This window comes from Phocoena phocoena, chromosome X (genome assembly GCF_963924675.1).
Source record: "Phocoena phocoena chromosome X, mPhoPho1.1, whole genome shotgun sequence".
In the NCBI taxonomy this organism is placed as follows: domain Eukaryota; kingdom Metazoa; phylum Chordata; class Mammalia; order Artiodactyla; family Phocoenidae; genus Phocoena; species Phocoena phocoena.
This window is the reverse complement of record NC_089240.1, coordinates 36,661,675-36,685,688: the sequence shown is the minus strand read 5'-3', so window position 1 is coordinate 36,685,688 and position 24,014 is coordinate 36,661,675. Positions and strand designations below refer to the sequence as shown.

Sequence of the window (24,014 nt, the reverse complement as noted above, 5' to 3'; positions counted from 1 at the left end):
ACGTATGTTGGTTTCTTTGTTTATTCTCTATCTTAAATTCCAATTTTATGACTTATCTCACTTAAGGGTTTGTAGAGAGTGACTGAATCCATGCGCTGCTGGATACATAGATCTCAGTGTAACATTAACTTAAGCATAAATATAGTCGACAAACTATATAAAGTATATACTCTGGGATTCTGATTTAAGCTTCTACTACTCCTTCCTAAGAAGGTGATGAAGACACTGGCCAGGAAACCCTGTCTGGGTCTAGTTTGTGTTTTCTTCTTCTGCATCATGGCCATCCTTTTCTAGGCTGGTTCATTTGCTGTGCCCCACACTACAATCATGCCAGGGCTATTGCTTTTTTCTTCAGGTCTGTTGTCATTGATCTCTATTTGAACCAGCTGAAAGTTCTCATTGAGGGAGAGCACTCTTTATCAGTTGGTTTCTATAGAGGTTTGCTTGTTCTTCCATAGACCCTTCTGGCTACTTTGTGTCTTCCTGCAGTTTGCTCACCATTCCTGTACACTTGCTTTTTCTCTCCTCTCTTTCTCTAACTCATACACAGTCATACATACATTTATGTTCAAGGGCTCATCTTTCTTTGTGCTAGACTCTATCGTAAAGGTCTTTAAACAGCCTTGGACCAAAAGTAACTTCCAAAGTGGAACCCTGATGCTTTCATTGGGCGGAGTAAGGATCCCTCCCACTTTTGCGTATCCATCATCAAACATCTCTCCGGGTGTACCAGCTCAGAGTTTTATTGCACAGGTCTCTTCATACCCACTCTCATGTAGGCTAAACCTGAACTAAAACTGTGTCATTTTATGTATGAGCAAGTATAGGACAGAATAAAAAATACTTTTATCTTCCAAGCCTGAAGAGGCTTGCCTTTTTCACTAACTGGTATTTTAAGAACAGGTCATAGCATATGTAATGTTAGTCATGTTGGGGAGCATAGTATTTGAGCAGAGACCAAAGTTCCCTACAATTAAATGCTTTCCTGACACCAGCCCCAGCAAGGTCCCAGAAAGAGGCAGATGCAGAGGACAAGCTGCTCCAAAGAAACTCTCATTGTGACCACAAAGCATATGATTCTTAGCCCTGGTCAAGCAGCTACTCCTCGGGGAGTTTGTCTTTACCCTGGACTAGAGGCCAGCCAAGTAGTCTCCTTTCCCCCTTCTCCTTTCTCACCTCCCATTCCCACAGAGAGGAAGGGCAGGTCCAGAGAAGAGACCCCAGGAAGAGCATTGAATTCCCCAGGAGCCAGGCTCAGTTAAAGTCATTAAATCTGACTCTTCTTACTTGGGGGTAGAATGAATAAAGAAAAGAAATAAGATGGTGGGAGAGTGGACAAAGAAAGGGCCGTCAACATCCCCTAAGGGCCAAGATACGGTGGCTCTGTAGGTCAAGTCAAAGGTTACAAGAAACACAGGAATAAAATATATTTTTCCTGAAATGTAGAGTGTCACTCAAAGGAAGAAAATATTGCATGAAAAGGCAGAAAACACGTCTGTCTTGAACATACATGCTTCCTAAGTAATTCCTAGCACCACACCCTAGTCTTGGAAACAAATAATTCCTGAAAAATATTGGATAAAACAGGTAAGTCTTTGGAGAAATCAGCCAGAAGTGAGAATAGAGAAATAATTCAAGCATCCAAAGTAATTCCGGTTTTTAAAGTATTACAATATGGTCATGTTATTCGGTTTTGTGTAAATTGAATTGTTCGTCTTCAGTTAATCCTTAACTTTGGTTTGTTTGTTTGTTTTTTCTTTTCAGCCCCACTGTGTTCTCCTTGCCTCAAAGGAAAACTCGGCACCTGTTAAACTTGGGGGCTTTGGGGTAGCTATTCAATTAGGGGAGTCTGGACTTGTAGCTGGAGGTAAGAACACTATTTTTAAAATTTCCTTCAAAACCTCGTCACTTTCAGGCTGGTGTAAAACTTTCAGACCAAATATTAGTCCATCCTCAGTGTTTCATACCGCATTCTACCTCACCCTAACCCACCCACAAAAGTGCCATAATGTAGTTTTGAATTTAATAATTCTGTAGTCATAATTAGAATTTTAGTCCCTTAAGATAATAGACTCTGTCTTTTTACTCTTTGTATCCCCAACACTTAACAGGGAAGAGACCCAACATACAAAGATTAAAACAGTATTGGAAGAAGATGATATTTGAGGCAAAGTGACTTTTAAAGTTGAACTGGCCAAACGAAGTCAAATCTAAAATGTGTGGATTAACTACTTTCAGGTTACATCTATGGCTAATTTTTAATTTCACACTGTTTTCCTCTTTCCACTTGTGAAAGAGTCCCACTCAAGCCATCAATCTGTGTATTTGGGAAGAGCAAGCAGATGTGAGTACAGACTGATTTTATTATTAGCCAAAACAAACATAATTAGAAAATTCCCATGCCAGAAAAAAAAGAAGAAAAGTTCAAATGGAAACTTTCTTCACCAGTGTACAGAGGTGGATGCTGATTACAGATTGAAATATTTGGTTTTATTTATTCCTTGCAGTAGATTCCAGCTCAGAATGCTGCCCTGTTTTTAGTTTTGTTCTTTAGTTTTGCAAATTACATAGTTCTCCCTTCTGCAGACTACCAATCTTCTAGTCATTGCTTTACATTTTCCATCTCGAAGTACTGCCAGCCTTCACAAAGAGGAACAATATCAACAGTATTAAATTCAAATACCTAACAAATGATAAATATCAAAATAATAATATTTTACACAGGATATTTCATTTAATTCACTGTTACTGAAACATTGAAGCAGTATTAACATAGACCATCTTCTGAAAAATGAGCCATGAGTCATAGTTGTATTCTTTAAATCATTATTTTACCACATTGCCCTCTAAAATTAAATTGCGGTACGCGGGCCTCTCACTGTTGTGGCCCCTCCTGTTGCGGAGCACAGGCTCCGGACGCGCAGGCTCAGCGACCATGGCTCACGGGCCCAGCCGCTCCGCGGCATGTGAGATCTTCCCGGAGCGGGGCATGAACCTGTGTCCCCTGCATCGGCAGGCGGACTCTCAACCACTCCACCACCAGGGAAGCCCTCTAGTTTTGCATTTTCTTCTAATCATTTCCAAGAATCTGAGAAACTGCAAGTTGAGTATAGTTTTGAAAACTGATTTTTTTTCCTTCTAATTCTGATGAACTAGTGAATTCACAACTAATGAAAAGTTTTGAAATTTTTCATCTGTGATTAGAGGACTGACCATAGGGTCAGGTAACAAAGAACAGTTTAATCACAGAATCATTGAATCTCAGAATTCGAAGGGGCCTTAACTTCTCCAGTCTTGTAACTAATGATTGAATTCTCTCATAAAATTCCCAGCAAAGGGCTGAGCTCTAGTTTAATTCCTCACGTGGCAAAGAATTCACTGTGTCCCAGGACAGTTCATTCCATTTTTGGAAAGCTCCTAAGTATTGAAACGTTCATCCTTGCATTGAATGGAAGTCTGTCTTCCTGTAACTTCCACCCAGTGGTCCTAATTCTGACTTTTGGAGCCACAGTAAACAATTTTAATCCTTCCATATGATAGTCATTCAGATGCTTGAAAACAGCTACAGTGTCCCCCTAAGTCCTATCCAAGTTAATTTGCCTAGGTTAATTTAGCCATTCCTCACATAAAGTGGTTCAGAATCTCCTGACTGTGCACCAAGTACAGAGCCAAAACTGAGCACAAATACAGGTACTTCCAAGCACACAGAAGCTTGAGGTTATCACTTCTTTTGCCGTGGATCTACATTTCTGTCAGCCTCCCCAAATTGCACGAGCTTTTTGGACAATGCTGTAACACTGCTGGCTCATATTAATCGTGCAATCAACTACAAATCTTAAATTGTTGTTTTTAAACAAACATTGCTGTTGAACTAACTCTCTCAAATCCGGTATTTGTACAACTCACCCCCATGTTAAGACTACACAATTAAATAACACATAATTTCTGACGATTCCATCCTCACGGTTGATGGGATGATATGAAATAAAACGAATTCCTTTTATATGCTATATACTATATGCTATATATGCTATATTCCTTTTATATGCTATATATATTATAGCGTCTTTGTTTCTCTTGGTCTGGATCTTCATCCTGTTAGTATTTAAAATGGTATGGGCTTCATATTTTACTGTGCATCTCAACTGAAGGGGAAAAACGGATTCATTCGATTTACCCAGACATTTTTTACATGTTAATCTATTTTCCTAAAGTCCATGAATCTTTCCCCTAAATTGTATATTTTTAGAAGCTGATTTTTAACCCACAGTGTGTCAGTTATGCAAAATTTATTTTTCTCAATTCTTCTAGAATTAAAATGCTTTGTGATGGTCAAAATATTGTCATTTCTTAAACATACCTTTCCTTGCAGTCTTGAAATAACTACTTCAAGCATTGCAATGTCTTTTAAAATACAGTCTACAGATGTAGATAAGGGATAAATGATTTCTCTTATAAAAAGCTTTCATGTTGTTTAAGGTATCAATACTTTTAAAAATTTTACTATTTATCAGCTCATTTGCTAATATTTAACAGAAAGCTATTTTCCTGTCAGATTAGAATCTTTGATCACTCAGTCCTCCAAATAGAAAGGAATTCTCTCCTTTATATGTTCCATATAGTAAAAACCATTTACGTATATTTACACTTCCCCTATCTGAAACTCAGCTGTTTGGAAAACTCACTTATCCAGAATATATCTAGGAACCTAGGAAATAATTATAGTAGCAGCAAGGCATTTCCTGCCCTTAATACCTGTTCATGGTTCTCTCAAGTGAGCATCTAAAGACACACGCTGAGGCTGACGTGCTTCCATTTTTGAGAAACTTTTGTGGATTCGTGTTCCTTCATACCTTGCACCTGCTCTTCCCTCTGGTTAGAACCCCTTTTTTCATTTTATATGTCTAGTTAACTAAGTATTCTTGAAGACTGAGCTAACAATCATCTCTTAAAAGCAGGCTGATCTTCACGATCCCAAGTGAGGTAACCCTATTCCTTCTCTCCCATGTTACCATGGCTATCTGGGCTACATACCTCCATGTAGCATTTGATGCGGGGATTTGTAATTATATCAAAGACTGAGGTTTGTGAGGGCAAGTGGGGGGACCATGGCTTGTCTCTTGTATGCCCACAGTGGTCCTAGATTGTGTCTGGGACCTAGCAGGCACTTAGGAAATTTTTACTAAATGAAAGAATCTGGTTTCTAATGAGATTACAGTTTATAGCAGATTTTATGCGAAAATTAGGAGAAGACAAGGCTAGAGTAAGCATAGTGAAAGAAAAGAAATGAAAGCCTGACAGAAAGAAATACATTGAGCAGACACCAAAAGCTGGAAAGCACAGCAGCCTTTTGGTACTGAAGAAATGAACCCTTGCATACCTCTGAAGTTCCCAAGGGCGATTTTGGTTCCATACCAGAGTTCTTTCATTGGTATCCACAATGATAATTCTGAGTCATCAAGAAGAGGTTAAATTATGTACAGCATCTTGTGTAAGAGAAGTCAGGAAATTGTACAAAGAGAGCCATCCAAAATTATTAAAGTAAAAAGGTTTTGGTGCATAAAGATCCAGGTCCTAAAGTATTGAATGTGTACCTGTTCAGAACAGCTGTCCCCACCCTGAGGTTCTAGGTAATAAGCTTTTATTATATTATCAAAAAAGGTAACATTTAAATATTTAAATGTACATCGGAAGTGTCTCATATACAGTGACATTTAATTTGGCTTGGTAATTGGCTTCCCGTCCTTAGAATTCTGTGGTCAAAGTCATAAAAATCAAGTGACCACAAAGAAGGAAAAGTCAAGTGATCACATACCAGGAAATTGAAGAGGTTGGTGTATGTTAAAGGTTGACTCCAGTCCTTTCACACCTCCCGATCTTCATGCAATAAAAAAATCATTCCTATGTATTCTTTCTACCATGGTCTTTTCCCCTTTCATCTATGAGCAGATTCTTGAACCAAAAGACATGTATATTCCTCAAGGATGAACCCTAATTCTCCAGAACCAGGGTAGTCTTCAATATGGCTAAATGGAAAGAACCTCCCCTGGATGTCTGGGGCTGGCTGTGGTGGCTCTGACTAGTCCCAGATTGAGGCCTACATTTTGAGATGCTTGGTCCTGCCTTGTAAGGGAAATAGTAGGAGTCAAGTTGAGTTTCAAAGTAGTATCCCAACCATCAGCAGGTACCTGGCTGGTGCCCTGGTACCAGTACTCTGATCTCTTACCCTGCTTTTCCCTACTCTTACCAGCTCCTGTCCATCAGACCAAGGCAAATTCTCCAAGGGCACTGCCCTATCCAGGCTATTAATGAAGTAGAAGGCTTAGTTCTCATCATTTCAACTTCTTTTTGTTACTTGAGGAAGCCAAATGGGGCAATATGGAAATAAAAATCTTTCCTTCTGACCAGTAGAGATTTCACTGATCTACTATACATTTTAAATAAAAATATTTTCACTCCCTGAACCCTGAACTTAATCTCTTCTATTATGGGGGAAGGAGAGGAACCATTATGATCTGCAGCAAAGGAATATTCCCAGGACACAAGCTAAGAGCTGCTTTATCCTTCTCATCCCAACCAGGTTTGACAATCACCAACAAGACTTTTATAATATATTCTCTCTAGCTGGATTAGAAGATCTCTGAGGTCTTTTTTTAAACTCTGATCACAGTTCTGAGCTCTACATAAAGTTTTGTGCAAGCTTCAAGATAAAAATTATCTTGGACTCGTGATGATGAGGGTGGGGCTGTAGAGGGAAAGGGAGGAGAGGAGGGGCCTGCATAGAGCTAGAAGAGGTGCCAAGTCTGGTGGGCAGTTCCCCTCCCACAATAATTTCCCTACAGGGTACAAGCCTTTCGTTCTCCAGTAGAAGAAAAGACTTCTTTTGGGATGCTGAGTTAAAGATGGTTACGAGTGTAGAAACAACTGCTTTCAGATTCCTTCCTGAAACCTAACTTTGATAGGAAAAAAAGAAAAAAGCATTTCAAAGAAGATAGAAGTCAAAGAAGATTGAATGGGAGGAGCTTCATGATTTTACTTTGGTTTATGTCATATATTTGCTCTCATTCTGTTCAAACGTTAACATTTGGAGGAAGCTAAAAAATCTTATTATAACAAAATATTACTAACCATTGGTAATTGCTGCAATTAATTCCTAAAATCAACGGAACAGGATTTCAGATTCATATTCCAAATAAAAGTTCTAAGCATTAGGTTTAATTTGAGAATTTCTATTTGACAGTCAAAAGTAATCTTTTCCTCTACAGATATTTTCTCACTTGCCCCCCCCCCCGCCCCTGCCTCTGCTCTGTATTTTTAGTAATTTTCAAACTTGTGAAAATTAGAAAATTTAAACAACTTCTTCATGAAGCAACAAATAGGTAAATACTTACCATGCATCCTATGGAATTCAATAGGAAGTAACAGTGTTAGAAGACAAAGTACCTCTCCTGGGCTCAATACTTTCAAGACGTGATTAGATAAAAATTGTTTTCTTTCTGCCTTTTTTCCTTGATTTTATAGAGGAGGGGAGAGGTGGTAAGAGAATATTTGCATTGTTAACCTTGTCATTCACACTGTTATTGTTCTCGTATTTTCAGTTTTCAAATGGGAAACAAAAAGCCCATTTTATGTAAACATTTTTCCTTGATGTTGTCATTTTAAACGTAGGACGAGTTGGAACACCTCATTTTATGGCCCCAGAAGTTGTCAAAAGAGAGCCTTACGGAAAACCTGTAGATGTCTGGGGTTGTGGCGTGATCCTTTTTATCCTGCTAAGCGGTTGTTTGCCTTTTTATGGAACCAAGGAAAGATTGTTTGAAGGCATTATTAAAGGAAAATATAAGGTAAAATATTGTGAACGTTTTATTTTTCCATTGAGATTAAATTATTCTGAAAAATGTGTTTTGAAGTTGCTGTCTGTCTTTGGATTACTTACTGGTTGTCACATAGTCACCCAGTCAGAGATGCTTGCATCATTGATCCACCAGCCTTGTTAGGCAACAAAGGCCTCAAATAAATTTGACCCTATCGGCCGAACTGTCATCCAGATGACTGGCTTTAAAACACCTATTGCCTCACCCCTCCCTTCTCATTCCCTCTGTGCTGCCTCTAAAGTCTATCCCATGTATTTGGATTCCAACTCTGTGTTCAGTCCAGAAAACAGGGTCCCCGCTCGTCTTTGATACAGTGTAAAAACCAGAGATCAGATGGATGTTCCCCTTTTCCTCCATGTGCTAAATCAACAGTGTAAGAGTCCTGGGCTCTCAGAGTCATAAAGCCACACTAAAATCAAATTTTTTTACCACAAGTACATTCTAGCAAAACTGCCTCTTTAGCTAAGTCAAAGAAATTGGTTAGTGCCCTACTTATTTCAAATAAAATTCTAGCTCAGGGAAAGAATTTGGACTGCTCCTTGGAATTTATTGTGAGCAAATTTGACCTTTTATTTTACCCTGGGTAAGGTGTTTGTGACAAACCTGTGCCCAGATTTTATGGTTTCCATTAGCTGTCTGGTGGCCGAACCCACTTATTCAGGCTAAGCTGGAAAATAAACCTCTTTGGCCCTTCTTTGTGTAATTTGAGAAAAGGGCTTTATTTTTATTACTTTTTGCTTGATTTGTAAAGTTAAAATGGAAATTTCATCCAGGTAATTAGTCACTCTTTATCTTAATTTTAGATTTAGTTTCTATTAGCCTTTATTTGATTTTGCTTTATCGTACATGTTATTTTATTGCATTTTATGTAGTCAGCCAGCACAGCTGAAAAATTTGCCATTTGCCTTCCAGGATAAACTGAAATGCCAGTATCACAATGGCATTTCATAATATAATTTAGAGCCATTTTGGTGTGATTTAAATATTTATATTCATCTTTGGCTACTGTGAATTGGAAACTGCATGTACTATTCACAGACTCCTGATTAGTACATTATTACTTTCATTACCAAGTAATTTAAGAAGTCATTACTGACATTATGAGTGGCTATACCAAAAAGACCTAGGGGGTTCTTAGAAATAAGCTTAAGGTTGGTTTCACTGAGTGGCTATACCAAAAAGACCTAGGGGGTTCTTAGAAATAAGCTTAAGGTTGGTTTCACTACCCGAGCTCTTGTACTTTATTGCCCTGTACTACCTTGTATGGCTGACGGAATAGGATGCTCTGTATGGGAAGCACAGAGGAGTATGTGTCTGGATATCAAATCAGGGCAGCTTATTTTGAGGAAGTTCTTTTTCCTCCCGTTATAATTAACACATGTACTTTCTGTTCAACAGAATCACTGTTTCATTTTCAGCCATGCCTGGCAACATAAAACGATACACTCCAAAACTGTGAGGCCCCTAAAGTCTTTTTTTTCTTTCAATTCCTCAGTTATGTTAGAGTTTTATGTGGGACTTGAAACAAATAAAGAAAAAGAGAAAAAAAGAAATGAAAGGTAAAGTAGTTTCAGAGTTGTAGCCTTATCCTTTAAGCCATAACTGAAGCTTGTGGAAGTGAGAAGGTGAGAATGGTCTGTACTTTTTTTCCCTTGGGCTTTATGTACTTATAAAGGCGTATAAAGCTTATAAAGGCATACAGGTTTGTCTTTTATTTTATTTGGATTAAGATATATGCCAAAACTCTGTTAACAGAGAAAGATGTTTTAAGTATAGGTTTTTCTGCTTCTCTTAGAGTCAGTTGACCACTGGGGAATAAAATCAATCCTTTCAAGGTAACTAAAAGTCTCAGGAAACTGCTTGTAAGTAATCATCCCCCTCCAATCCCTTGAAATTGTAAGTGGCTATCAGGAATGCACGGTTATGGCTTTCTGGTTGAATTTTGCCAAGTGAAATCACAGATACTAGCATATGAAAATAAACACAATAATGCATCAGCATAATAATAATACTAGCAATAATGATAGCTAACTCATACATAGCACTTACTATGTTCCAGGAACTATTCTAAGCACTTTACTTACATTAACTCTTTTCATCCTCACAGCGGCTTATGACGTAGGTACCATATAATAAAATCTCCCACCTGCCTTTTTGAGTTATAAGCATTCGCTAATAATAGAATTCTTCTTTTGTGTTTGTTCAGTTGCTAACTTCCTGGTTTCCAAGGCAATGTGCTTCATTCCAACAGCTTCTGGTATTTGATTTTGTCTATTTTTAAAGCATTGAATAGTTATCTTTGTTTCTTTGTTTAAAAAAAAAAAAACTTGGACTGTTCACGTATGTCCAAAAATTTGTTTGAAAATTTCCTATTCTTAGCATTATAGTATAATATAGTCAGATGGATGGTGGCAGCTATACCATAATTTCTGTACCTGGGGGTTTGAAGCTTTGAGGTTAATTCGTATTTACTATTACTTGACTAACCTCACCTCTCACTTATATTCATGGCTTTCCTTACAAAAGCCTCAGGTTTTCCGCATCTTAGTTTGAAGTATAGATCCATCTCTACCATCAGTGATGAACCTATTGGGCCTTTAAAAAAAATACTGTGCTGTGATTGTGTCAGCATTTATTTTTACATTTTTTATTACTGAAAATTTCTAACAAACAAAATAGTAGAGATAATAGTATAATGAACCCCCAGCTTTAACACTTATCAACGTACAGCCAGCCTTGTTTTATCTATATTCCACATGCTACTAGATTATTTTGAAGCAGATCTCAAAAATATCATTATATCACCCTGGTCGCCCTTAACAAAATAAATATTAAAATCCTTGATTGGGCTTCCCTGGTGGCGCAGTGGTTGAGAGTCCGCCTGCCGATGCAGGGGACGCGGGTTCGTGCCCCGGTCTGGGAGGATCCCACATGCCGCGGAGCGGCTGGGCCCGTGATCCATGGCCGCTGAGCCTGCGCGTCCGGAGCCTGTCCTCCGCAACGGGAGAGGCCACAACAGTGAGAGGCCCGCGTAACGCATTAAAAAAAAAAAAAAAAAAACCCTTGATCTCTATGAGTATTTTCAAGAAAATTTTGATGACATATTTTAAATGTAGTACATTTAAATTGTCATAGTTTATAAACTACTACTGGTCTTAAATGATTTTAATTTAACTTTTTATTCTTGTTTACTGCTTACTTGATCTTTTAAGGTCAATATGGGAGAATACTATTTAGCTAAAATATATGCTAGCATTTAATTTCAATTAATTTTTTTATAAAGGACAGAAATATATTTCACAAAGTCTCTAAAAGATACAGTGTCATCTTGTATCACTTATTTCTGGATAGCCAGTTGGTATCCACACAGCAGGAGTCCTTGGCTGCCTGGCTTTAGTATTCAAATAAGTGAGACTGTTTTATAGCCCTGTTTTGTTCCCCCTTATGTACTCAACCTCCCAAATTAATTTCAACTAGTCTTCTCTGCCAAAGGAAGAGAAAACCCTGGATTGCGCTTCCTCATAAAAAGGACTGGGGAGTATACTTCTCAACCTCTATTCACTTCAGAAGTCTTAGCACCACTTTCACATGATTTCTCAACCCCTTTCCTGAGGACAGATCATTCAGACTTTAAAGACTACATCAGCTCCAAGATGGGGAAGAGGAAACAAGGCTATCTAAGCCCCATCTAATCACATACCTCCTTATTTCAAACTCGTCAACTGATCACAATTTCCGTAGGATGACAATGTTTCAACAGTCTCATGGTATTCATTTTAATTAAGGAATCTGACAAGAGAAGTGACTATCGTTTGGAATTCTGCCTGTTAGAAAAAGAAAATGGAACATTTTCCGCTCCACGTCTACTAGAACAAAGCCTTACGTTAGCCAGAGCGAAATGTCTACTACTAACCCCTGGCGAGATCATAATGATTCATGTGTACTGTGATGCAAGTTGTGATTTCATTTGCCTTTAACCTGTTGTGGACTTTATTCTGCATCTTTCTCCCTTAGGAGGTGACAAAGGTCTCTGCCAGTTAAAGCCATGGCATTGCGTAAAGCTCCTGGCACCAGGCAGCTCCCATGAGCTCACCGAATCAGTCAGTTTCCTCATATTAAATAGGGAGTGAGACCCTACTCCATCTCTACCCTCCTGTCCCCACTTACCTTCCCAACTCCAAGCCCTAAGCATTGCTTTCCGTTTTTTCCTGGTTCCTGGTCTCAGACATACCCCTTTTCCCAGGAGCCTTCCAACTCTTTTCCTCATAGATCCACAGCCTTCCTCACAAGTTGTGTGTCTTAGGAACAACTCATAATTTTTTTGTTTGACTTTAGTTGATTTACCTTGTGGCTTAGTTGTCTCATCTCTAAAAGAGAAAGAAAAGTGACTTCTTTAAGAACAGTATACAAGTGAATTGGGTTTTTTGTAGGGCCTTTAGTAATGGTATATTTTTTCCTAAATACTGAAAATGACATACAGTGACCAAAGTCTCCTATTAATAAAAGCTACTTTGCGTAGCTTCACAATTACTGCCAATTCCAAGTTTTAAAAGCAAAATATTAAAAATATTTCTTCAAATTTTTAAATTTTATTTTAGTCCTTTCTGGATCAGAGTATTCTAACCTTTTTAGAGTCTACATTCTAGACTCTTTATTTTAGCTGAGGTAGAACCTGGAATCATGAATGTTCTATTCTTCAATTATTAAAAATATTATTACATATATAACAAGAAGAACATGTATAACAAATATTTACTCCTGCAAATTCTCATGTATTGAACAACAACAGAAAAAGAATTGCTTCTGTCCTCTTCTTCCTTAGAAAGCAAGCCTTTAGAATCAGATTTCTCCACCCTGCTCCAAGAATTTTATTCATGTTGAAACAGCATAGGAATATTAAATAACAGAGAATGTTAACTTCTCACTGGACATAACTGTGTAATTTTCCTTTCTCCTCCTCTTCAGATGAATCCAAGGCAGTGGAGCCATATCTCTGAAAGTGCCAAAGACCTAGTACGCCGCATGCTGATGCTGGATCCTGCTGAAAGGATCACTGTTTATGAAGCACTGAATCACCCATGGCTTAAGGTACATGAGCTCGTAGGTGGCCATCTACACTTTGTTTAACCAGTTCCAGTGACAGGAATGCATTGCTCTGTAAGGTGCCCCTTTCCACCCTTTTCTTTTCCTGAGCATTTATTCGTTACAGTTTTGTTCGTCTTATTTGCTGTTTCTGTACATCCTCTGTAAACATCTAAGAGGATGTACCATTCGAGTGACATTCAGCTCTCATCACAAGAGGGTACAAAAGCGGATTAAGGCAGAATCCATCAGGGAGGAAGGCCTATTTGTTCTCTACCAACACATGTTCCAAAGATGTGCAACATGAACAACGGAAATAGCACTCAACTGTGTGATAATTAAAAAGTGATTATCATTATTTTGGGTGTGAATGTGTACTTCATAGCATTATTTTTATTTCAGTAGATACTAGATATGGGTTTATCGTCTTAGGAAAAAGGCAGATTTTAAAAGTTCTTTTTATATCCCATCCTGCTGATGAAGTATTAATTAAAGGTATAACTTGGGACTTCAATGAGACAGCACTATTTGATGAAGACATTACACTGCTCAACAGTTCCAGGAAATTCTCACTTTACATGTGAGAAAACTAAGCCTCAGAGAGGTTAAGAATCTTGCCCCAAGTCACAAAAGTTGTCAGTGGTGGAGCCAGGATTTTAATTCAGCCTGCCACACCCCCTTCCTTTGTACTCAAGATCCTATCCAGTTCACTTACTCAAGGTCACTGCTCTCACATGTGTCCGCTTACTGGCTTCATCAACTTCCTATCTCTGTTGGATCTAACAAGCTACAGTTTATTTTTATCACACACACACACATCTTCTCCTGACCTTACCACCCCCTCCAGCTTCTACCCCTATTCTCTGCTCTCCTTGACAGCAAAACTCCTAGAAAGATTTATCTCTACTCACTTTCTCCAGTTTCTCCCATCTCTTTGTCTTGAACCCACCCTAGTCAGGTTTGCAATCCTACCAACTCCACTAAAATAGCTCTTGTCAAGTCACTGCTGACCTTCACATTGCTGAGTCTAGTGGCGAAATATCAGGTTTCTCCCTCTTGGCATATCAGCAACATTTGACATCCATCCTTCCAAAACACTGTCCTCCCTTGGCTTCAGGACACCTTGCTCTCCTGGTTTCCCTTCTACCTCTCTGGCTGCTCCTTTTCAGACGGTGCTGATTCTTTCTCATCACCCCCAACCAGGTCTTCACAGTGGGGTGCCACGGCCCCTCCTCCTTCTGTCTACACTCAGACCCTTGGAAACCTCATCTAGTTTTAATGGCTTTAAATGCTATCTGTACACCCTGAATTTATACCTTTAGGCTAGGCCCTGTCCCCTGAGGTATTCTTAATTTAGTTTACAGTTTTGCTCCCCAATACCTGTCTCATTTCACCCCTTACTACTCTCCTCTTCTCACTTTGTTCCCTCACGTTGGCCTCCTTGCTGTTCCTCAGCAGGCCCATACTTGCCTCATTGCCTCTGTGTTAGTCGTGCCCTTTCCCTAGAATACTCTTCCCCAAGGTATCCTGATGACTTATTCCCTCACCATCTTCAGGTCTTTGCTTATACATCAGCTTCTTAGTAAGATCTTCCCTGACCACCCAATTTAAAATTTGAGAGAAGGAATGTTCCCTGCCACCAGTATTCCCTATCCCCCTTCCCTGCCTTAGTTTTTTCCATAGTGTTGGTCACCACGAGACATACTTATATTTTACTTATTTGTTTATCTGTCTACTCCCATAAAATATAAGCTGCATAAGAGTGGGAATTTTTCGCAGTTGGTTCACTTCTGTATAGAACCTTTGAAAGTGTCTGACATGTAGTAGGTGCTCATAAATATTAGTTAATGATTTAATGAGTGAATAAATGTTCATACTACTATACCATGCTACCTCCCCAGAAATTATGCAAAATAATAATGTATATTTAAACATAGATTAATAATGTATCTTAACAGCGATGACAAGGGATAATAATATTATCAAACAATGTTGAGATTCCAGTGGACCTTGATTCTCCTTAAGAATATTACTTCTCACATCTGCATTCAACCCTCTGATACTTGGTTCTAGTTATTCTTGACTTGAATTTCCCCAGTTGTAGCTATTCCTGAAAAGAGTAAACAGTTCTGAGATACTTTCTTGTACTTATTTTCTCCCAGAAATAAACCATTTGGGGGGACTCCTATTTTTCCTTTGCCTCAGTTTCTCATAATGGGGATCTTTTGTTTGTTTGAAGCTAGTTTAAATGCCAAATAACAGTGAAAATGGCAGCCATATTAGTCATTTTTAAGATCCTTTAGAAAATTTGGCTTTCATTATCTTGCATATCTTGACTAATAACATTTATTTTTGGAAACCCTTATCCCTGCAATGATTATAGTTCTTTTTCCAAATAATCTGAGCTTAATACACAATAGATTTCTGGCACCAGAAAGACAAAAGACAAAAAGTGTCCGTAACTTAAATGAAGAAATTCCAGGAGGCTGTTTGAGCTTAGTGTCACGTGCCATGTCTGAACTACAGTTTACCTTCACTGCAGTGTGTTATCTGAAGATGGAAGAATTCAATGAGAATATTATCTAGCTGATGAGAACAGGCTTATATTTCAGTACTTTCCATGTATACTTTAAAATCATTTCTGTGCGTATAAGTGGTGGTAATTTAGCAATGGCTAAAATGTTAAGCTATGGGGCTTCCCTGGTGGCGCAGTGGTTGACAGTCCACCTACCGACGCAGGGGACACGGGTTCGTGCCCCAGTCCGGGAGGATCCCACATGCCGCGGAGCGGCTGGGCCCGTGAGCCATGGCCGCTGAGCCTGCGCGTCCGGAGCCTGTGCTCCGCAACGGGAGAGGCCACAAGAGTGAGAGGCCCGCATAGCGCAAAAAAAAAAAAAAAACTTTAAGCTATGGTTTAAATATGAAAAACTCCTGAATAACTGCAATGTAGAGAAATAAAATGATGAAAATCCTTGTAATGAAGAGTACCCAAAGTCATGATACCGTTGTTTTATGTCCAAAACAATTACTATTTCTTTGGCAAACCACACAAAAAAGTCCTGTTCAATCATACCATCTAAAAAAAGGGAATTTGAGTAAATAGACCAATTAATATGTGTCTTGTGGTTGTTAAATTATACGTATTTAACACTTTTATCTAAATTAGTGCTGTTTGCTGTAAATATTCATTCCAACAAAAGTAAGGCCAAATAAGATTGTAATTTTCTTATAAATGACTGAGCTCTTTTCACACCCTTTGTAGCCTTAATATATATAGACTCCAAGTATATTGACTATAATAAAGACAAAAAGGGTATTTATATTAGGCTAATCAATTTGAATTTTGGAAAAATCAATCAACACACCAATTAAATGTATATTCAGCATCTAGTGTGCACAAGGGACGGTGAATCAAGTACTTCATTAAAGTGTAAGACACGTTGCTACAGACATTTTTCTGAATTCATATCACATTACTTTTAGTTTCAGGTAGGACTGTTTAATACAGAAAAATATTATTTTTTTCTTTTGTCTCAGTTTTATAATGCTTTGAGGTTGTTATTATTTACTTGTTTTCTGGTATGAGGTACCTTAACAGACTTTTTTTTTCAATCTTGTGATTTCATCTGCTTAGAAAATATCAGGAATCATAATTTAAGCATAATTTTATTAAAAAAATTTTTTTGACTATGTCCTTATCTCTCTCTCCACTTCACCTTAGTGAATGGTGAGCAGAAGAGGTGTTCACTAGAAATAGAGTTCACAGTCTGCTATGCGCTGAACTTCCCAACCTACTAGAGAGAGAAAGGCATAGTCAGCCCGTGAAATGAATTTTCAAATGCTGTTAATATAACATAAAGAAACAGAAAGATAACTTCAAAGAAGTCACACGTGAGAAGCACCTCACAAGAATACAGAAGTATGAGCCCAGGAAGACTAATGTGGGGCATGAGAGGTCACTGTAGTCCAGCGCTCCAGAGAGGGCTGCACGTAACATGTTAGTAGGACTGAAGGGGGCCCATGTGGGAGGTACAGAGGAGCACAGGCAAAACATTATAAGTGTTCAGGGCATTCAGGGATGGGGTCAGGGTACACTGGCATAATACAAAAGTCAGCTATTTGAAGGGTTGCAGTAGTAGTAGCCTGAAAATTTGGTTTGAGGGAAGAATATATCTAGAATGCCAAACTAAGTACTTTAGATATTAGGGTATAGAGAGTTAAAAGCTACTGCAAGCTTTTGAGCAATAATACAGGGCAAGCAGTATGCTCACATAATTCCTGTGGACACTGTGCACAGGTGGGTTGCCTGTCGGGATGCAAGCAGTAGAAGCAAAGAGATCCTATAGAAGCTGGGCTGTCCAGTTAGGAAGCGACAGGGGCCTGGAGCAGGGAGTAAAAGTGGGCGTGGCAAAGAAATACCCAGACCAAGAGCGATTAAAGAAGGAAAATTGATGAGGCTCAGTTGAGTGATTCAAGATATTCAGAATTAGGAAGCCTGTAGAAGGGTTAAACGTGTAGAGTGGAAGTGATGTATTTTAAACTTTCAGAATTTGATTTTAATTTAGTTGAGATTTTCTTGGTTCTTAGTATGCAGAGTACTTCTGGATATTGTGCTGCACATTTTTAGTATTGTTATGTTATGAGACTATGATTCTTATTTAAATCTTCTATTTTGGTAGGCAGTTAACCCAGTTAGATTCAGAACACGTGTCCTAGTCCACTTCTATGGGCTGTGATTCAAATGCCAATTTCATTTTCAATGCCTTTGCAATACTCATCTAGTCTGTCCCACTTGTATGCTACCCAGAGGCTCATTTGGAACCTGGGAGGTACTTCATAAACCATAGTTTAGTCTCAAAGTTCTTGCTCTGTTGGTTGTCATTGGGTTTACACATGGGTATACTAGGGATGTGCCAAAGCCCCTCCTCCCCCAGCCGCCTCCTCTTTGTAATCCTGCCCCTGTTCTCTAGGGGTGGGGTGCCACCTCTTTGCTCTTCTTTGCTTCAGGCAGGGCTGGTTTGGTGGAAAGTGTTCTGAGGGGGAGGAACTTGGCTTCTTTCATGGTGATCCCCTGGAATGGAGTGGGTGAAGTCAAAAGGGTTCTGTCCTGCAGAGCCAACCTCTTCTCAGTCCTTTGGCTAAAGAGAGGAGGCTTTTCTTGGGGGTCATTTTGTCTGCGTTCCCCTGGGAGTTTCCAGGTTGTGGGCTGCTCTCACACCCAGGTGAGGATATGTTAGGAGGCCAAAAAAACACCCCAGATATATCACCACAGGATCACACCTCTGAGTCCTAGGGTCCCTCCGCTGTCGGACTTCTTTTCTCTAGCTTTCAATCTTCTGTTAGCTGCTTTCACTTTTGAGTCATTAATTTCCTTGTTATCAAGAACTCTTAACTAAAAAAAGTAGACTTTGGAAAAAGAAGAGTTTATTCTGTGGATTGGGGAGTGCTTTAAAAATCAGCTCCAATGCCTGTTTCTGGCTCTAGAATCCAGACATGACATGTATCTTTCAAGCCTCTTTCCCCAGGCCCTGTCTGTCTCCCTGTCTGTCTGTCTCCCTCCCTCCCTCCCTCCCTCCCTCTCTCTCTCTCTCTCTCTCCCTCCCTCTCTCTCTCTCTCTCTCTCTCTCTCTCTCTCTCTCACACACACACACACACACACACACACACACACTAGGCGTCAGCCAGAGACTTGATCACAGTTGTACACACACACACACACTGGGCGTCAGCCAGAGACTTGATCACAGTTGTACACACACACACACACACACTAGGCGTCAGCCAGAGACTTGATCACAGTTGTACTATCTGCAAAGACTACAAAGGGCTTGAGAAAGGGAATGAAACCCCCCTTTTTCTTAAAAAGCAGTGGAAATTTTTTCTGTTACATATGCCTAAAATGTTGAACAATTTCATTTTAAGTGAAATTTAGTTAGATTTTAGCCTCAGTTCAATAGTAGTAATAAGGAAAGACCCCCCTACTAGCTCTGTCCAATAAGAATTTTCTGCCATGAGGGCAGTGTTTATATCTGCACTGTCCAATGTGATAGACACTAGCCACATGTTGGCTGTTTAGTGCTTGAAATGTGGCTAGTACAACTGAATATTTAATTATATTTAAATATTTATCATATTATTATATTTAAAATATGTAAATATATCTTACCTAGTGGCTACTATACTGGACATAGCAGCCTTAGACTCTCTATTCAAAAACATGCTGTAACTAGGTTCACCTTTTTTGGAAATGAATAAAGTGAGTAAGTTTTAAAAATTAAAAATGTGTTACAGATTTGTTCCTCTGTAATTCTCACTGTTCTATTTTTACCTTTTTTCTTATGTAATAGGAACATGTTTTCAGTTAGAAAATAGCCAAGATTATTTAGTAAACTATTTGTTCTCACACACACACTTTTAAAAGCTCCTAAACTTTTTTATGTCGGGGATTTCCATGTCTTGACTAATAAAAGTGATTATTAAAACTCAGGTAAACCAAACATGTACCTATACAGCATCTCATTTAATCTTCATAACAATCCTGTAAGATTAGTTTGCAAAAAGGCACAACTGATACTGAGAGAATGTAAGGTCATACAGCTAGACCTAAATGACCCAGAATGTGAACAAAAGTCTTTCAACTCCAGGACCGTTGTCTTCCTACTATACTATGCGGTACCTTTTTGTTTGTTTGTTTTCTTCTTGTTGTTTATAAAACCTTCCCTGGGTTTTTTTTTCCCCTGTATTCTATCATGATACAAAATAATTTTTATTCAAAAAATAATGTAAAACCCATTTTGATGTTTGTTCTTCAGTGTACATTAATTCAATATCACCAAACCTAACACAATTAAAATTTGTAATCTACAAGCAATAACAAATCCATGAAAAGATTCCATTGCTTGTTCTAAAATAGTAATTTTATCCTTCTCTCTGCTAGTTAATTATTTGATAAATTCTTATGTCTTCTGTATTGGTGAACCTATTTTGGCTCAGTGCAGGAAAAGGATGTTAAGCCCCTAAAGATAATGAAATTATTTCTAAGATGTTTAGCACATGGAATCCAGCAGAAATAAAACTTGGAGTCATTTTGACACTTGAGTGTTGTATGTGTACTCAAGATTATCATTTTGCTCTCCAGGGAACTCTTGTTACTATTAGTCATTAATATAGAAAATAAATTTTCAAGTGTTTGTATTCATTCCTTAGGAATTTTCACTGATAATAAGGTGAAGCGTTGACAGGACTGACTGTAAAGTCCTACATAAATTCAAAAGTAAATTTGTAAGTACATGATACCAAAACATTTGATTTTAGAAGTAGTTCACATACAAAGAGAAATTTTAGTTACAAAATAATCATAATGTGATCTTGGACTTAATTTGAAAATATTATATGGTATCCAGATGGCAAATAAACACATGCAAAGATGGTCAACATCATTAGTCATTAGAGAAATACAAATTAACACCACAACGAAATACCTATACACACATATATCAGAATGGCTAAAATCAAAAAGACTAAACACACCAAGTGTAGGTGCAGATGTTGAACAACTGGAACTTATACAATCCTATGGGAATGTAAAATGGTACAACCCCTTTGGGAAACTGTTGGGCAGTTTCTTAAAAAGTTAAACATACTCTTCTTATAAAATGACCCAGCCATTCTACTCCTAAGTATTTACCTAAGAGAAATGAAACACATATCCATACAGAGACTTGTACATTAATGTTCACAGCATCCTTATACATAATAGGCAAAAATTGGAAACAACCCAGGGTCCATCAACAGGTGACTGAATAAACAAGTTTATGGTACATCTATACAATGGAATACCCCTCAGCAATAAAAAGGAATGAACTATTGGTACATGCAACAACATGGGTGAAGTTAAAATATTTAGGCTGAGTGAATGAAGTTGGACAATAGTTAACATATACTGTATTATTCCATCTATATAAAATTCTAGAAAAGGCAAACTAATCTCAGGTAACGGGAGAGTAGATCAGTGATTGCCTGGGGATGGGGAAGGGGATGACAGAGACACAAGGAAGCTTTTGAGAGTGATGGATATGTTCGTTATGATTGTGGTGATAGTTTTATGTTTATATACATATGTCAAAACTTATCCCATCGTACATGTGCAGTTAATTGTATGCTAATTATACCTCAGTAAAACTTTTTCGGGAAAATAAAACAAATTACATTCAGAGTCTATCTCCCTTTCACCCTTTTTATTGTTTCCGTCTGGTTTCATCTACCATCATCTCTCCCCTGGATTACTACAATAACCTCCTAACTGGTCTCCCTGCCTTTTTTTTTAAACCCTCGCCCCCTTCCAATCTATTCTCAACACAACAACCAGAGTGTTCCTCTAAACTTGTCAGATCACGTCACTCCAGCTCAAAAACCCCCCAGTTGCTCCATCTCCCACTCAGAATAAAAGCCAAAGGCCCTTTATGCCCTCCACCAGCCTTGCCACTTCTCTAATCTGATCTACTATTTACTCCACACATGGGTCTCCTTGCTATTTATTGAAAATTTCGGGTACACTCTCTCCTTTGAAAGGCCTTTGCATTAGTTGTTCTATCTGCCTAGACCCACTCTCTCACCTCTTTTGGATATCACTTTCTCAGTTGAGCCTACTTTGACCATCCTATTTTAAATTGCAATGTACCTTTACCCTGCCTTACTTTTTGCTTTATTCCATAGCACTCTTAACATACTTTATAATTTACCTTTTTTTTGTATTTTCTTATCTTCTCCCACTGAAATATGAGCTACATGAGGGCCAGAATCTTTGCTGGGTTTGTTTACTTGTTAATCCCAAGAGCATAGAACAATGCCTGGCATATAGTAGGCACTCAAGAAATATTTCTAAAATAAATACTTGTAGCATAAAATCTTCCAGATACACTGACAAATTAGACTAGAATCAAAGAGGGAGACAAGGAGAATGAAATGCAGATTGAAATATACACGAGAAGTTGGGGCAACTGGAGATGTTATCACAGAGAGGAATAGATTTAGTGGAAGCATGATCCCCCTCTTAACTACTAAAGGGGTATTATATGGAAGAGGTAGTATGTTTGCTCTGTGATCCCCAAGGAGAAGAGCTAGTCCATACAAACCAGATGTGGGACCAGGCTGAGTAAGAATTTTTTCACTTTCTTAAAATTGTAGTGGGCTTCCATAAAGTAATCTGTTGTATGAGGTCAAACAGAATGATCATCCATCAGGGATTGCAGGGGATCCCACATTGGGAAGTGGTTGAATTAGATGGCCTTGAAAAGTTTGTCCTAGTTTGAAGATACTGTGACTTTGCGGCATGTGGGATCTTCCCGGACCCGGGGCACGAACCCGTGTCCCCTTCATCGGCAGGCGGACTCTCAACCACTGCGCCACCAGGGAAGCCCACTGTGACTTTTTTTTAAATCCAGTTATTCCTGACAACTCAGAATGCTGAGTTAGTTGTGGAGTTAATTTTTTAAAGGCTCATTTTACCTGCCAAGATTGTATCAAAGGTAACTTCATACCTTCCTAGTAATTATGATTGTTTTAGCCACATAGCCATATATCTGAAAATTACATGGGCCATTATTTTAGCCCTTTGTTGTTGCTGAAAATGAAATAATATTTTACTATCAGTTTTGACCTTCATATCCAGTTTGGGCTTACTGTTTATTTAGATTAAGCTCCTTCACTCTTTTAAACAGTTATGTGTGTTCATTATCTTTCATCTTTTATAGGAGCGGGATCGTTATGCCTACAAGATTCATCTTCCAGAAACAGTAGAACAACTGAGGAAATTTAATGCAAGGAGGAAACTAAAGGTAAATTAAAGAAATCATCAAAAAGCCAGATAGAGGCAGTTGATGATAATGTTTTTATTCTGTTTCAGTGCCCATAAATATTATCCTGGTATTGGCTGTTGCTTTCTTACAGCTAAATTCTTACTTCCAAAAGTTACCATTATTTCAATAAGATTTTGGTTTTTTAAGTCATTTAAGGTAATATCTAAGTACAAATCCAAACAATAAGTTATAATAAATGGAAGATTAATCACATTTTAGATTTATGTTATCTCTAAAATTCATAACAGAGATATAATTACTTTAAAAATAGTAATTTGCTATTATTATCCATTATTGTTGAATTTTAATCTAAGCCATGCTTTCTCAAACTTAAATATTTTGTCAGAAAATGTGAGTTTAGTTCAATGGGAATAATACCAAATTAGAGTTGGAACTAGGGTTGAACAGCCATCACAAAGCAGTCAAAATCCCCACTACCGTGGTCTACCAGAAAATATTTTCAAATCACTTTTCTCACTTTTTCTTTATTCTTCCTAGAGTACCTTTCTCCCGTTTACCACGCTCCCCATCCTCCACCCCACCAAAAACAAACAAACAAACAAACGAAACACAGTATTTACTTCATATGGAGGGCCCATTTGACTTTAAAAGGTTTTTGAAAAAGACCCAGAATAAAATAATGGAATCTTTCAGCACTGGGCAAAAATCTTATGGGACAGCATTTCCCTCCTCCCCCCAACAGAGGAAACTATTATATTATGGTCTTAAAATTAACTTATATTTGACTTACTTTAATTACTATTAAAAAACTTAGCTCTGTCCTCTAAGTGGTTGATTAGATGAGTCCTCCTTAGCCATGTGACTCCTGCCAACTATAAAACTTCTCTTCATAAGTATTTTCAGATATGTCATAAGTTGCAATAATATTATTAATTCATTGTTATTTGACTTCTGAAATATGTGAATGATTGTATTCAACTCTAGATTTATAAGAACATTTATATGAATTTTTAGGAAACTATGTAGGCTACAGTATTATCATACGGAGCTGAACTGGCCAACATATTAGCCACTAGCCACATGCAGCGTTTTAAATCTAAATTAACTAAAATTAAAAGGTCAGTTCCGGGACTTCCCTGGTGGTGCAGTGGTTGAGAATCTGCCTGCCAACACAGGGGACACGGGATTGAGCCCTGGTCCGGGAAGATTCCACATGCTGCGGAGCAGCTAAGCCTGTGGC

At 38.2% G+C, this 24,014-nt stretch overlaps 1 protein-coding gene across 6 annotated transcripts in view; it reads left to right on the top strand.

The window, feature by feature from the left end:
- CASK (calcium/calmodulin dependent serine protein kinase) overlaps positions 1-24,014 on the top strand; it is a 386,140-nt gene that overhangs the window by 247,711 nt on the left and 114,415 nt on the right. For all 6 annotated transcript variants that reach the window (XM_065900912.1, XM_065900915.1, XM_065900911.1 and 3 more), the window contains exons 6-9: positions 1,765-1,867; positions 7,669-7,844; positions 12,840-12,962; positions 22,709-22,792. In XM_065900912.1, coding sequence (XP_065756984.1) covers positions 1,765-1,867; positions 7,669-7,844; positions 12,840-12,962; positions 22,709-22,792 — 486 coding nt within the window. The remainder of the gene's footprint in view (positions 1-1,764; positions 1,868-7,668; positions 7,845-12,839; positions 12,963-22,708; positions 22,793-24,014) is intronic.